Consider the following 13,485-nt stretch of genomic DNA (forward strand, 5'->3'; position numbering starts at 1 on the left):
TTGCATGGGCTGCTGCTAGTAGAGCACCTTCTGGTGGCACTTCCGCCTGTCTGCCTGTTCTGTGAGCAGAATGGGGAACTTTGTGCCTAAGGAGCAATGTTGGCATCACTCTGCAGGCTGTAGCCAGGAGAGCCTGGCAGGGCCAGGTGAAGGGACACCTGCTCAACTCAAATCCCCCCCTGCCTGACACAAAGGAGCTTTGGATACTAGGGCCATGTGCTAGTTGTGTTGCCTTTTTGCAGCACTGAAATGCAGACTTCTTGGTCCTAACTGTCTTTCTAAAGTTGCTTATGCTCTTTGCTTATCCATCTTTGACAATGGAGGAAGGTAGCAGACCAAAGACAGTAAGATGGGACAACCATGAGTAATACATTAAATTAGCCGCCTGGCCTCCATATAAGGAGACAATCCAGTTACAGGTAGGTAGCCGTGTTGGTCTGCCATAGTCAAAACAAAAAAATAAAAAATTCCTTCCAGGTGCACCTTAGAGAAGTTGGTCTCTAAGGTGCTACTGGAAGGAATTTTTTATTTTATTTTGTTTTTACTCTTATAGCTGTTCTGTATGTCATGTGGGATGAGGTGGTGGAATTCTGGGCTGTTTCCCTTCAGGCTGCAGGTAGGGGAGGTGCGTTGTTGAATCGCCCACCGTTAGGTGAAAGCTCCTTTTACTTAATAAATTGGTACATCTGGAAGAATGTTTAGATTAACTTCTTCTCTGTGTTACTAGGTTTTTCAATGTGACTCAGCCTTCAAAAATCCAGTACCCTGCCTTTAGTCTACCATCATTGTACAACCCAAGAACACTGCCTTCTTGTTCCACGTTACTTGTGAAGCTGCTCTTGCAGTTTCCAGTGTTCATTGCCATTCCCCATGTGAAATGGAATCCTCTCTTGGTTTTTTTGCATCTTGTCTTGGGGCTCGTTGGCACTACTGGAAAATCATGCCAGTGCTTTGTGTGAAAGTGTCACAACCAAGTTAATATGTTGTGTTTTCTCGTTTAGGATATCGGCCGCATTACTGCGCCTCCCAAGCTCAACCCTGCAACACATGAAGTTTACATTGCTTTTAACAGTAGCACTCCTTGTCCGGAAGATAAAAGTCTCAAGTATTCTTCTCTCATTGTGTTCCATTGCAGCAGAGGGACAAATCTGGTAATGGTCATCTTATTTTGTGTACTGCCAAGCCTGAATCAAGGGTGGCGGTGGGGAAGAGAAGAATCTTTTGGGAAAAAGGACAAAAGTGAATTGAGTGAAGGTTGATTAAATCTGTTCCAAATGCTAATTTGCAAGGTGCCACAAGAGCCTGTACATCTGCTGCAGAGATTTTCAAAGTGCCTTATACTCATGTCCCACAAAAACTCAAAACTCGGTACTAAAATCTTCCTTGACATGAGGTGGGAAATACTTATTTTGCCTCTGACCATCTTTGACCCTCAACTCACCCAAATAACACTTGTGATGAACTCTCAACCATAGAAGATGCTAGTTATTTCTAAACTCTATAACTAGGTCACCATTGCAGAGTTTGAATGTAGACCTGAATTCTGAAAACAGGAAGCTTATATAACGTGTTGCTCTTCCAAAATCCAGGTGTCCAAATCTTTTTGTAGTCCAATTTTTGTTGAGCAATGGGCAATAGGAAGGGCATGAAAGTTTAGGGTGGGGGTTAAGGAATGGAGTAGCTGCTACTGGAGAAGGGCAGGGATGTGCAAGGCACTGCCAGTTTTCTTGGGGTGTGGAAGGTATTGAGTATTTGCTAGATTTTCTTCACAAGATCTTGAATGGAAAGCTGGGATTCTTAGAATCCGTGTGTGTGTGTGTGTGTGTGTGTGTGTGTGTGTGCTTAGCAAGTTCCATGCTTGCATAGGAAGTACATACAGTCAGAATACCTGACCTTTAATGTCTTTTCTACATTTCTGTGTACATTTGAAAATGTTGCAAGTCTTAGCAGATGTGTGTGGTTAGCTTCAAAGGCTATTCCTGCTTTTTTTAAATGTCTTGATGATCCTAATATGAATTTAATGAGGGATGCTGACAGCAAATTACGCAGACAGCAGGAACACTGTGTCCATAATGTTATATCAAGCCCCACATCACAGAGGTAAATTCTTCTGCTTAATGGGTCTAAGTGCATGGCATGTTTCCAGTTTAAAATAGATAGAAAATCAAACAGTTTAAATAGTGATTCTCAGTGTAGACAGCACAAACCCTGGGGAAGAAAGGGCATTTGTATTCTGCCTCATTGGCACAAGAGTTTCTGCAGGATGAGATTTCTAGTGCTACTCAGTTATCCTGTGAACCTTAATCACATGGCGGAGAGTTGATGTTATCCACTCACTCCTGCAAAGTCCATCGCTGATGCCTCCCGTATCATCTCTGGCTTCTTGCACTACCAGAGTACGTGAAAAGCATCTGTTCAGGTTACATAAGAATGGGCCTCGGAAGTCAGAGCCATTGCCTAAAACACCATAAGGAGGTAGTGGTGGAGAGGAATAATGGTGGCAGATCAGCTTTTTATTAGCTACAGTACCTACAACCTTACCCAGTACTTGTCCAGATGAAGAAATGATATATACCTTATAACAGACTGAATGCAATGGGATTAATTTCACTTGCAGCATTTGCACACCATAGTGGCTTACTGTGAACACACAGCTGCCTCTGGCATGAGCATGAGCAACCAATCATTATCACAGGCTTAGTGTTGCACCAGAACCATGGTTTGTTTTGATCTGACGAATCACAGTGCTAACCCAAAGTTTGCTCTTGAGTATCAGATTCCTAAATAAGAAGGTTGCAGTAAGCTAAGCCTAAACAATTTTCTGTTTTCTCTTGTTTGTGTTTTGGTGACAGGGAAAGCCAAAATGATAGGGCAGTCCACCTGCGAATACATATTTGAATGGAGCACTCCTGTTGTTTGCCCTGATAAAGTGGACGTCTCGGGCTGCTCGGTGGCTGATGAGCAGCTGCACTACACTTTCAACCTATCCAGACTTTCTGCAAAGCCTTACAAGGTGATGTGCTGCAAACTTTAGGTGCTGTGGCCAACGAGGGAGCTGGATGCTTTGAACTGAAACCTTATTTCTATCATGGTGGGGGGAAAGGAGTTGATTCAAGCTTTGTGCTAAGCGACGGATCGTAGCTCAGCGGCAGGGCATGTGTTTTACATGCGTCGGGTCCCAGGTTCAATCCTCAGCATCTCCAGTTCAGTTGGTATGGCATCATATGCCAGCTTTGGTTATTCCCCTTCCCCAAAAGGATCCAGTTGTGCTGCTGTGAACTCCACTGCGTTTGTCACTTGATTTACCCCATCTCCTTTGTGTGTGTGTGTATGTGTAACTTGCATCTATTCGGTTCTGAAGGCTTTCGAAAGTTCAAGCGGCGGTGTTTCATGGGGTGTTTCCCTAGGTGATCTCACAGTGTGGACTAGTAATACAATTCTTCCAGAATGGAAACTCTGGTTGGAGTATTCAGGGTTTTTTCAGGGGAAGACCCAAAAACCTTTTGTAAACAATGGTTACATGGAACAATTGGGGTGTGTGGGAGACTGACTTAAGTCAGTGGTTCCAGTAGTATTTATTTTTTAAGCATGCTTCTGTTGGTGGGGGACCCATGTGGGAGAGGGCTGCTACGTACATGTCCTGCTTTTGGCTTCCCAAAAGGCCTCTGGTTCACCAGCATGAGTTCAGGATGCTTGGCTAGGTGGACCTGTTATTCTGATTCTGCAGGGCTGTTATGTTCTTGAAGTTTTACTGCTTGTTGAAACTGAGACCACCATCTGTTTGCAAGCAGCAGCCAAAGTAAATATTTCCCATGGCAGTCTTCACAGTGCTCCTTCTTTTTTCTCTCTTAAGCAACTAGACAAACCAAGATGACAGTAACACTGTGCTATGTTTCTGCTCCCAGTCTTCTGGATGTCGTCAGCATATTGGAGACATGTTTAACATTTTTCATTTACTCTTATTTGCACTTTAACCATGGTGTTTGCCCATACAGATCTCTGCTGGGTCCAAGAACTACCACCTAGGGGTGTGTTCTGGTGCTGCTGGTGTGCCCCAAGGAAAGTGCAAAGATGCAGCAGTGTGCCTGGTCTCAGGCAACAGTGCCGTCTCGTTTGGCAACAGAAATGAAAGGAAAATGGACTACCGGCATCAAGATGAAGCTGTCATTTTGCAGTATACGGGTGGTGATGAGTGCCCTCCAGGTAAGGCCTTCTAAAGCTAGCAAGAGCCTTTACTTTTGAGAAGGTTTTTAAGCCCACACCCATGTGGTAGTTAGACTTGACCAGCTTCTAAGCCAAAGGGTAATTCAAAGCAACATTATTTCCGCAGCTCATTCACCCTCGCAGCAGCCCGCTGCAAGAAGGAGGTTCTCATTTTTGAGTGAGAGGTAACATAGCCGAGGCTAAGCAGACTGTAGTAGCCCTGGGTACTTGCCCATGGGAAATTTTGAAGTGGAGCTTCTGCAAAGCACAAAGTTGTGACTCTCCTGGGACAGCTTGCTGTTTCTTGTCTGATTTGTATCAATGCCAAGACAAGGAAGGTGGGCAAAACCCACCAGATCTGCATATCTTTCTAAGGCTGAATCTCTATTTGTGCCTGCCTGTAGACCTGAACCTCATATTTCTGGCAAATTCAAAATCGTGCATAATAATTTTATTAATAATAATTTATTATTTATACCCCGCCCATCCGGCTATGTTTCCCCAGCCACTCTGGGCAGCTCCCAACAGAATATTAAAAATGCGATAAAACATCAAACATTAAAAGCTTCCCTAAACAGGGCTGCCTTCAGATGTCTTCTAAAAGTCAGGTAGTTGTTTAAGGCCCCCTGCCTTGTTCCCTGTAACCTCACTTCTCGCAGTGAGGGAACCACCAGAAGGCCCTTGGAGCTGGATCTCAGTGTCCGGGCTGAATGATGAGTGGTGATCGTTCCTTCCTCCATATGTGTGTATTAAACACACACAGTTTATATTGGGGAAAAATAATAATTGAAAGGAATTAGCACGGTAGCTGTGACATAATTGCAGTTTGTCACAGTTAACAGCAGTCTCCCCCATGAAGTTATCAGTCATGATCGCATAACTAGTCATTGTGGATCAATGGGTTATCTGGCAAAGTTAGACCTGGCAGTAGATCCATTGAAATGAATGGGGTTATATTCAGCTTGCCATTCAATGTCAGTGGGTCTACTCTGAGTAGAACTAATATGGGATGCAAGCCATTGCCCTCAATTATGAGTGGCAGTGGCTACCCAGTGTGCTTGTCTGCAGGAATCGCCTGCTCATGAAAGGTGCAGCCTGTGGCTCTCTCTGCGTGTATTGATATTTCCTTTCACTTGCAGTGACTGATCTGGACGAGCTTTGTGTCTTCCCTTTCCAATACAATGGTAAAACGTACGACACATGCATTCAGGAGGGACAAGAGCGGCCATGGTGTGCCACCACAAATAACTTTGAAAGAGACAAAAAATGGGGTTTCTGTGTCAACGGTAAGCAAGCATTGGGAAAATGCTCATGCAGTTCGGGGGAGGTTCAGATGGAACAAGTTGGTCGCTAGGGGTAGAGCAGCAACCACAGGAAAGAAAGGCAACAGACACTCTGGTCTGCAGCCTGCACAGCACTTCTGCACACATTTTAGAAACTCTGCAAACAACCAGATGTTTTGCTCTGAGTTAGGGTGAATGCTGATAGTGACTGATAGAGCTAGTGTGGTGTAGTAGTTAAGAGTGGTAGACTCGTAATCTGGTGAACCGGGTTTGCGTCTCCGCTCCTCCACATGCAGCTGCTGGGTGACCTTGGGCTAGTCACACTTCTTTGAAGTCTCTCAGCCCCACTCACCTCACAGAGTGTTTGTTGTGGGGGAGGAAGGGAAAGGAGAATGTTAGCCGCTTTGAGACTCCTTCGGGTAGTGATAAAGCGGGGTATCAAATCCAAACTCTTCTTCTTAACCCATGGCAGTCTCCCAATCGACACCAGAGTCATTTGCATAGAGCATTAGATTAGCCTATTGATGAATGACCAACTTGATTTTGAGTTGGAAAATATGCAGTGTCAGGGATGGGCAGTAACAAATAGTGTGTGTTCCTCCCCATAATAGTTTGTTTCAGGATGTACTGAAACATATTTTGGAAAATTTATTCATACATCTATTTATTTCTATTAAATTTCTGTCCCACTTTTCTTCCAAGGAGCTCAAGGTGACAAAATGTTCTCCCCTCCCCTCCTCCTCTTATCCTCTCAATAACCCTATGTGGTAGAGGTTAGGCTTAGAGATGGTGACTGGCCCAAGGTCACAGTTTCATGGCTGAGGGGGATTTGAACCCTGGTCTGTCCAGGTACTAGCCCAGCACTCTAACCACTACACCACACTGGTACTCAAATTTTAATATGAGGCTGTAATCCAAAGCTTGCACGTTAACACCGTCCAAATCAGAATGATTTACCTTGGTGAAGATGCATTTAGAATGAGAATATTGAAGTGAAATATACAGTTTTTCTTTCAGAAAGATAACATGTAGATCAAACAAAATTCATGTTGCTGCTTTTGTGATTCCTTCTCTGGTATTGCTAATGGTCTTGCACAAGAGTTGTCCTAGATTTCTTAATTCCACCACCCTCTTGTGGTTTCATTGCATTGAATTGTGCATGGCCTCATGCAGAGAGTCTGTGTTCAGCACTCAACCATTAATTTAGCCTAGCTTACCTCCATTCTTACAGACCTGTAAAACACCTGTGATGAGTTTTATTTCCAGGTGTCTAGGCAGGAAAGCTATTGGCAATGGGAAGAATTAGTTTCCTCTCCAGCCACTAGGGTGCTACAAATGATCCCTCTTTGTGAACTAACAACTTTTGTAGGCTTACTTATGGTTGCCATGTTTTGGCCAAAGTTGTCTAGCTTTTTAAAGTCTTTTTGCAAAACCTGGAATATAATGGTGCCAGCTATGCTCCCTGTGCTTGCAAAGGTTTCTCAAATGCTACATGGTTGCAGCCCGTGTACTGTGGTGGGACGGTGGTCAGAATTTGGGTGTGGATTTACAGTTGCTCATGATGGTGAAACCTTCGCTTGTGTCTTGCAGGAAATGGCCGCCGGGAATCAACTATTATTTTCAAGTGTGATGACAACGCTGATGATGGGAGCCCTCAACTACTGAGTGAGACAAGTGGCTGTGCAGTGACATTTGAATGGAAGACGCAAGTTGTGTGTCCGCCCAGGAAAATGGAGTGCAAGTTTATTGAGAAGCACAAAACCTACGATTTGAGAGTGCTTTCCTCCCTCACGGGATCATGGATCTTTGCTGACAAGACCAGCTCGTGAGTCTGTTTTACAGTTCTAATGGAAACCATATTCCCAGTACATTTTATTTGAAGGATAGTACAGCCAACTTGCAAATGTTGGTGTTAACTGTTGAAGACAAGAGGCTGCCAATGTCACACAGAAACAGTTGGGACTGTGCTTAACTGGTTTTGCACTCTTGTGTCTTTTGATCTCATTTCTTTGAGAATGCATGAGGAGTTTGTATCTCAAGGTAACAATGTATACCAATAGAACAGATGTGCACTTAAGCCAGGAATGGTGTTGCTACTTGGCATTGCCCAGTGTCATTGGATTACTGGGCTTACTATGATTTCAGAAGTTGCCAAACAGGAAAAGGTTCAGTACAGAGCTATCGAGGTTTATAGAAGACTTAAAAGGTAAATAGTACGAGGGGAATGGAAAGGCTTGGTCCACTTAACGTAGAAGAAGAGATGGAAACATGAGATGGCAGTTGTCCCCAAATGATTAAAAGAAAAATGGAGAACTCTGCTGTGACACGCAACACCAAAATTATGGAAGATACTAGCAAATAGACAAATTACCGTATTTTTCTGTGTATAAGACTAGATTTCCCCCCTAAAAAATAATGTCAAAAATTAGGGGGCGTCTTATACTCTGGGCCATCTCCCTCCATTTTCTTATTCTGAGTCCCCCAAAATAGGGGGCATCTTATACCAGGGGGCATCTTATAGACAGAAAAATATGGTCATTCAGTTTACACAATTTATGCAGGTTGCCGCATTCAGTTTTTCTTGGTGCAGAATTTAAATGTTTTAGCCTAAAGTACACATAGCTATGGTAAATATGCAGTCATACAGGTGAAACTCGAAAAATTAGAATATTGTGGAAAAGTCCATTTATGTAAGCAATTGTTTTCATTAGCTACTGGAGTTTAATATATGATAGATTCATGACATGCAAAGTGAGATATGTCAAGCCTTTGTTTGTTATAATTGTGATGATTGTGGCGTACAGCTGATGAGAACCCCAAAGTTGAAATTGTTAATTTGGGGTTCTCATCAGCTGTACGCCATAATCATCACAATTATAACAAATAAAGGCTTGACATATCTCGCTTTGCATGTCATGAGTCTATCTCATATATTAGTTTTACCTTTTAAGTTGAATTCCTGAAAGAAATGAACCTTTCAACGATATTCTAATTTTTTGAGTTTCACCTGTATACTAGGCTGATCTATTACTTGTTTTCTTTTCCTCCTCCGTTTAAAGTTACTACATGAATCTCTGTCAAAGAGTCCACGAAGGACCCACAGGTTGCCCAGAACGAGCAAGTGTTTGCCGGAGAAGTCAGAATGGGGCTGTGCAGGTTCTGGGATTAGTACATACTCAGAAACTAAATGTAACAGGTATGTACCTAAATACAGTGCATGGGTTTTTAAAAAGGGCAACTAAAATAAATATTTTAATGGAAAATGTGTCTATTTACATTTATTACTCTAAACTCTGAAATCTATATATATTTAGTTTTGTATTTCTTCTCATCAGGGTTGCTTAAGGTAGACTTTTTATTGAGGCATAGACAAATCTTAACATTTAATACCCAACATTCATTAGTGTAATCCAGCCCCTATTTAATTACTAGATAGTAATTTATCTGTAAAGCCTCAACAGGCTGTGGATTCTGCCTGCTGTTCAGTATGCTGGCCTGTGCAGAAGTGCCATTAATACTTGGTAAAACCTTCCCCAAAGGACAAATACTCTTTAAACAATTGGTCCTTACCTTTTATGAAAGAGCTGCTCTTAATCTTTGAAAACTAAATTCACAAACATTCTGATATATTTTGGGCCATTTGACCTAGCTGTAAAATCTTGAGCTCTTCTGATATAAGAACCAATAATTACATTGAAGGAAATGTCACTAATGCAAGATCAAAATGGGGTGGGGGTGGTTGGCTGGCATGATTTTAAAATGTTGGTTCGTTTTTGGTTGCAAAGCATTGCTTGTGTTTTTGTGTTGGTTCCAAAAAACATTGTATCTTGCCTTTTAATTTATAAGAAAGTGATATTTCTGTTTCAGACGATAGAATCCTTGTCAGTTACTCCAACGGTCACGAGTGTCCACAGAGGAACAAAAAAGCAACCACCGTGATAGAACTGAAATGTGGAAAAACAGTTGGCATGCCAAGGTTTAATAGGTAAAGTGTAAAGAGTAACTGGCTGCTGTAGTGTAGTTGAGGACCTCTTGAATGTTACTGTGATTAATGGGTACACCTCAGATATGTTGGTAGTATCTGCAGTGTTCCTTGAATTGACAGGGAGGGGAGAGAGAATTGCCACCTTTTTCCACCACACATTCATAAGATTGGGATCCAAGGCTACTTGGCACTGTGACCACATCCCCACTGTTATGCTGCTTCAACAGGCATGGCTTATCCCCAGAGCATCCTCAGAAATGTAGTTTGCTAAAGACACAGAGAGTTGTTATGAGGCCCCTATTCCTCTCACAGACCTGCAGTTCCCAATATGGCTTATCAGTCGCTCTTCCCTAGGAGCTCTGGGAACTGTAGTTCTGTGAGGAGAAGAGGGGAGGTCTCCTAACAGCTCTCAGCACCCTTGGCAAACTGCAGTTCTCAGGATTTTGGGGGCGGAAGCCGTGAATGTTAAAGTGGCCTGTGTTAAAAGACTTGCAACTGGGTGGAGTTTTTGACCTTGGTATCTTTAGGGTGACCAGTAGCCTTAGCAGCAAGTTTTGCCACAAAACAGCATAAACGGAATAATATTTGTGCTCTTGGCATGAACAGAAATTGAATTTGGTTGACCTGTAACAAGCTGAGGAAGGAAGAAATGAAGCAGTATTTAGATGCATAAATCCTGCGATATTTGAATTACAGCATATTATCACTTAATCAGCTCATTCTGTATTACATCCCCTTTTCCTTTGTTCAAACACAAGTGTCCCACAGGCATGAGTTGAAGTAAAAATGTAACTAAATAACAGTGCCAGCTTTATATTGGCTCAAGAGTCTTCTCCAGGCCTTGATATGTGGCACATTCTGTGTCTCTACATGGATTAGTGGGTGGTTCCTCTCCAAGTGTTGGTTTTTCTCCATTGAGCTCAGCCCTCTCCCACGCAACTTCCTTGGCGTCCTTGGCAAGGCCTCTCTCTCACAAGCACACTCTGCTTTACTTTTCCTGAGTCATTTTCTTTTTATTGATGCTCCTGACACTAACTAAAACTTGCCCCTTGGGCTCAGTAGAAAAGTTACTGCGTCAGGTTGTCTGTTAGCAACTTGGTGGGGATGGAATATTAATTATATAAGCAACACCACCAACCACTAGGAGGTGCTGTTCCATGTCATTAGTGCTTACCTAAGGCTCCATGTTTTCCTTGTTCTGTCTTGTCTGTCACGTGGTCTTGGAAATGTTCCTATAAAGAGCAGTTCTTTGTTGGAGACTTCTGCTGCCAGTTTTACTGCCAGATCTCTAATAAAGCCTTCAGGCAAGAGGGAGTTGGAAGCCTGCTTTGAGCAGCTCAGCATCAGCATTATTTAGATTTATGCACAACTCTGGTGTCTGTGAGCTTTCCTGTCTATCTTTGCAAACTTCTATCTGCAGTACTCAGTGTCAGAAGCATTGTTCTTACAAGAATCTTGGGATACCATTATGCAATTTGGCCACGCTGAATGGCTGAGGGCTGTAGAATACATGCATAAATATAATATGCCACACATATTTCCAGATCCTCTTCGGAGCCTCCTTTTGCAAAGTTATTTCTCTTTTCTATCCCAGTTCTTCCTCTTGTTTTGTTTCTAAAAGACAGCGTACATGCAACTGCATTCGCTCCCAGTCTTGATGCTGGTAATCCTCTTTTTGTTCCTTCCTGGTCAAGTGTAATTTTATTCAGCTCCGTGGTGTTGATGGTCTAAAAATGTGTGTTCTGGTTAAGAGCGGTAGACTCATAATCTGGTGAACAGGGTTCATGTCTCTGCTCCTCCACATGCAGCTGCTGGGTGACCTTGGGGTAGTCACACTTTGAAGTCTCTTTGCCCCACTCACCTCACAGAGTGTTTGCTGTGGGAGAGGAAGGGAAAGGAGAATGTTAGCCGCTTTGAGACTCCTTCGGGTAGTGATAAAGCGGGATATCAAATCTAAACTCTTCTTCTTTCAAACTGGAAGATGTTTCTATGGGACACTAGCACTAGAATGAGATGTAGCAGTTTTGTTCTTTTGTTGATAACCAGGTTTTTCTGGAAGAGTATATGATGTCCATGCAGGGATTGTGGTAGGGAGGAACGGTGTCATGAGTTGCTGTCTACTGAGGAGAGTTATTATCAAGTGAGCAGCTGCTGGAGGACAATGGTTCTCATACTTTTTGTGTGGATAGCTTAATTCCTGGGTCTCTTGGGGGCTGCTTACCTATTTCCCCTTCACTTAAATTATCAAAACCAGTTCTGTGTTACAAAAATCACAGGCCTTAGGCTGCTAAGAAGGGCCAGATTAACTGGTGATTTTCTAACGGGAAATTATAGCACACCAGTGCTTATTAAGATAATCACAGACTCAGAGCTAGAGCCTTGTCAGCCTGAATGATAATCTGGTGCTGATCAAAATGGTCTCACTCTCCACCAGAACAATTAAATCAAGTTTAGAGCCTAGAACAGGTATTTCCAACTGTTCCACAACTTGCTCGTGGGCCACAAATTATTCTTTTAGATATTCTGCTGTAGAGCATGTGGATGATAGGTGGATACACCTGGTGTGATTTCCAAGTTTAGATGTATTCATAGAAATGTGCTAAAGGGGGCACAGTTTTATAAACTTGAAATGAAATACTTGGATGAAGACAGTCACAGATATGCAGTAAATAACAAATAAGTCTTAACTGTTCCCTCTCCACCACGTGGCCTCTACCATCATGTCATTTATGCTTATTACTGGTAAACCTTTTCCTTGCTTCTCAATATTTCCTGTTAGGATTGATGAAGAAAACTGTGCCTACTACATCACATGGGAAACTCGGGCTGCTTGCGCTGTGAAACCCCAGGAAGTAACAATGAAGAATGGCACAATCATAAATCCAGTGACAGGAAAGAATTTCAGTCTGGGCAATATATATTACAAGTAAGTATACTCTCCTGGTGTAAAATAAGTGGTAGAAAAGGCAGGGGTACAAAAATTCCAGCCACTCAGTTGCTGCTTCAGACGTGATTGGAGGCAACCAAATAAGATTAGTGCATATTATAGGGTTGCATCAAGTAATAACACAAGATAACACAATATACTTAGAAGAATACCCTACTTGGAAGAGTCATGGATAAGTTGGAGATGTGCTGTGCTGGTCTCCTTGTTAAATGGAACTGAACTTGAAATATGAACTTTGATTAACAATCAACTGAGAAGAGGTGCTTTATGTAACTAATGCATACTGAATATTTTGTTTGTTTGTTTGTTAACTCTGATTATATTTGTTCCCTGTGTCTTTTAAAAACCACGAATTTACTCTGTTTCAGATTATACAATGCTTCCGGTGATATAAGAGCAAATGGTGACACCTACATTTATGAAATTCAGCTTTCTGCCATCACTGATTCAAAGCACCGTCAGTGCTCTGGAGCCAACATATGCCAAGTTAAAACTTCAGATACCCATTTTAGGAAAATTGGATCTTCTAACAAGGCTAAATATCATGTTCAGGGCAAGTACCTATGGATTCTAATATTAACTTATTGAGTTACAGCAAATATGCTTAGCGATATGTCTTGGTAATGCAGCATCTGTTGAGAAAACTTGTTTAAGAACTGGAAAGCATAGATCAAACATTAGTTTACCCCAAGGAACTCCCTTATTTTTTTTCCTAATCCAAATAGCTGCAACAAATCTAACACTGTCCTCTCTCTAAAAGGTTTGGGATATGAATAGGTAAATTGTAATTTCTTAGGAACTTTGAATCTTTCCTCTCTCTTTTTTGTAGATGGTGATTTGGATGTCGTGTTCTCCTCCGAGTCCCAATGTGGCAGAGACAAAACAAAATTTGCATCTTCAACCATTTTCTTTCACTGCAGCCAACAGGCCAAGGAAGGCGTCCCTCGATTCCTTCATGAGTCATCAGATTGCCAGTACTTGTTTACCTGGTACACCTCGGCAGTCTGTCCATTGGTGTAAGTGATAACACCGAAACATGTCACTTCTTACCCTATGGGATAACAGAG

General features: G+C 42.3%; 1 protein-coding gene across 1 annotated transcript in view; it reads left to right on the forward strand.

Annotated features, from left to right (window-relative positions):
• Positions 1-13,485, forward strand: part of IGF2R (insulin like growth factor 2 receptor) — a 73,692-nt gene that overhangs the window by 55,573 nt on the left and 4,634 nt on the right. Inside the window, 11 exon segments of the mRNA XM_033144112.1 lie at positions 1,002-1,151; position 1,195; positions 2,853-3,013; positions 3,996-4,203; positions 5,343-5,489; positions 7,077-7,311; positions 8,546-8,682; positions 9,354-9,471; positions 12,251-12,397; positions 12,787-12,971; positions 13,248-13,434. Of these exon segments, the coding sequence (XP_033000003.1) occupies positions 1,002-1,151; position 1,195; positions 2,853-3,013; positions 3,996-4,203; positions 5,343-5,489; positions 7,077-7,311; positions 8,546-8,682; positions 9,354-9,471; positions 12,251-12,397; positions 12,787-12,971; positions 13,248-13,434 (1,676 nt within the window).

The sequence above is a fragment of the Lacerta agilis genome, chromosome 3 (assembly GCF_009819535.1).
Source record: "Lacerta agilis isolate rLacAgi1 chromosome 3, rLacAgi1.pri, whole genome shotgun sequence".
Taxonomy (NCBI): domain Eukaryota; kingdom Metazoa; phylum Chordata; class Lepidosauria; order Squamata; family Lacertidae; genus Lacerta; species Lacerta agilis.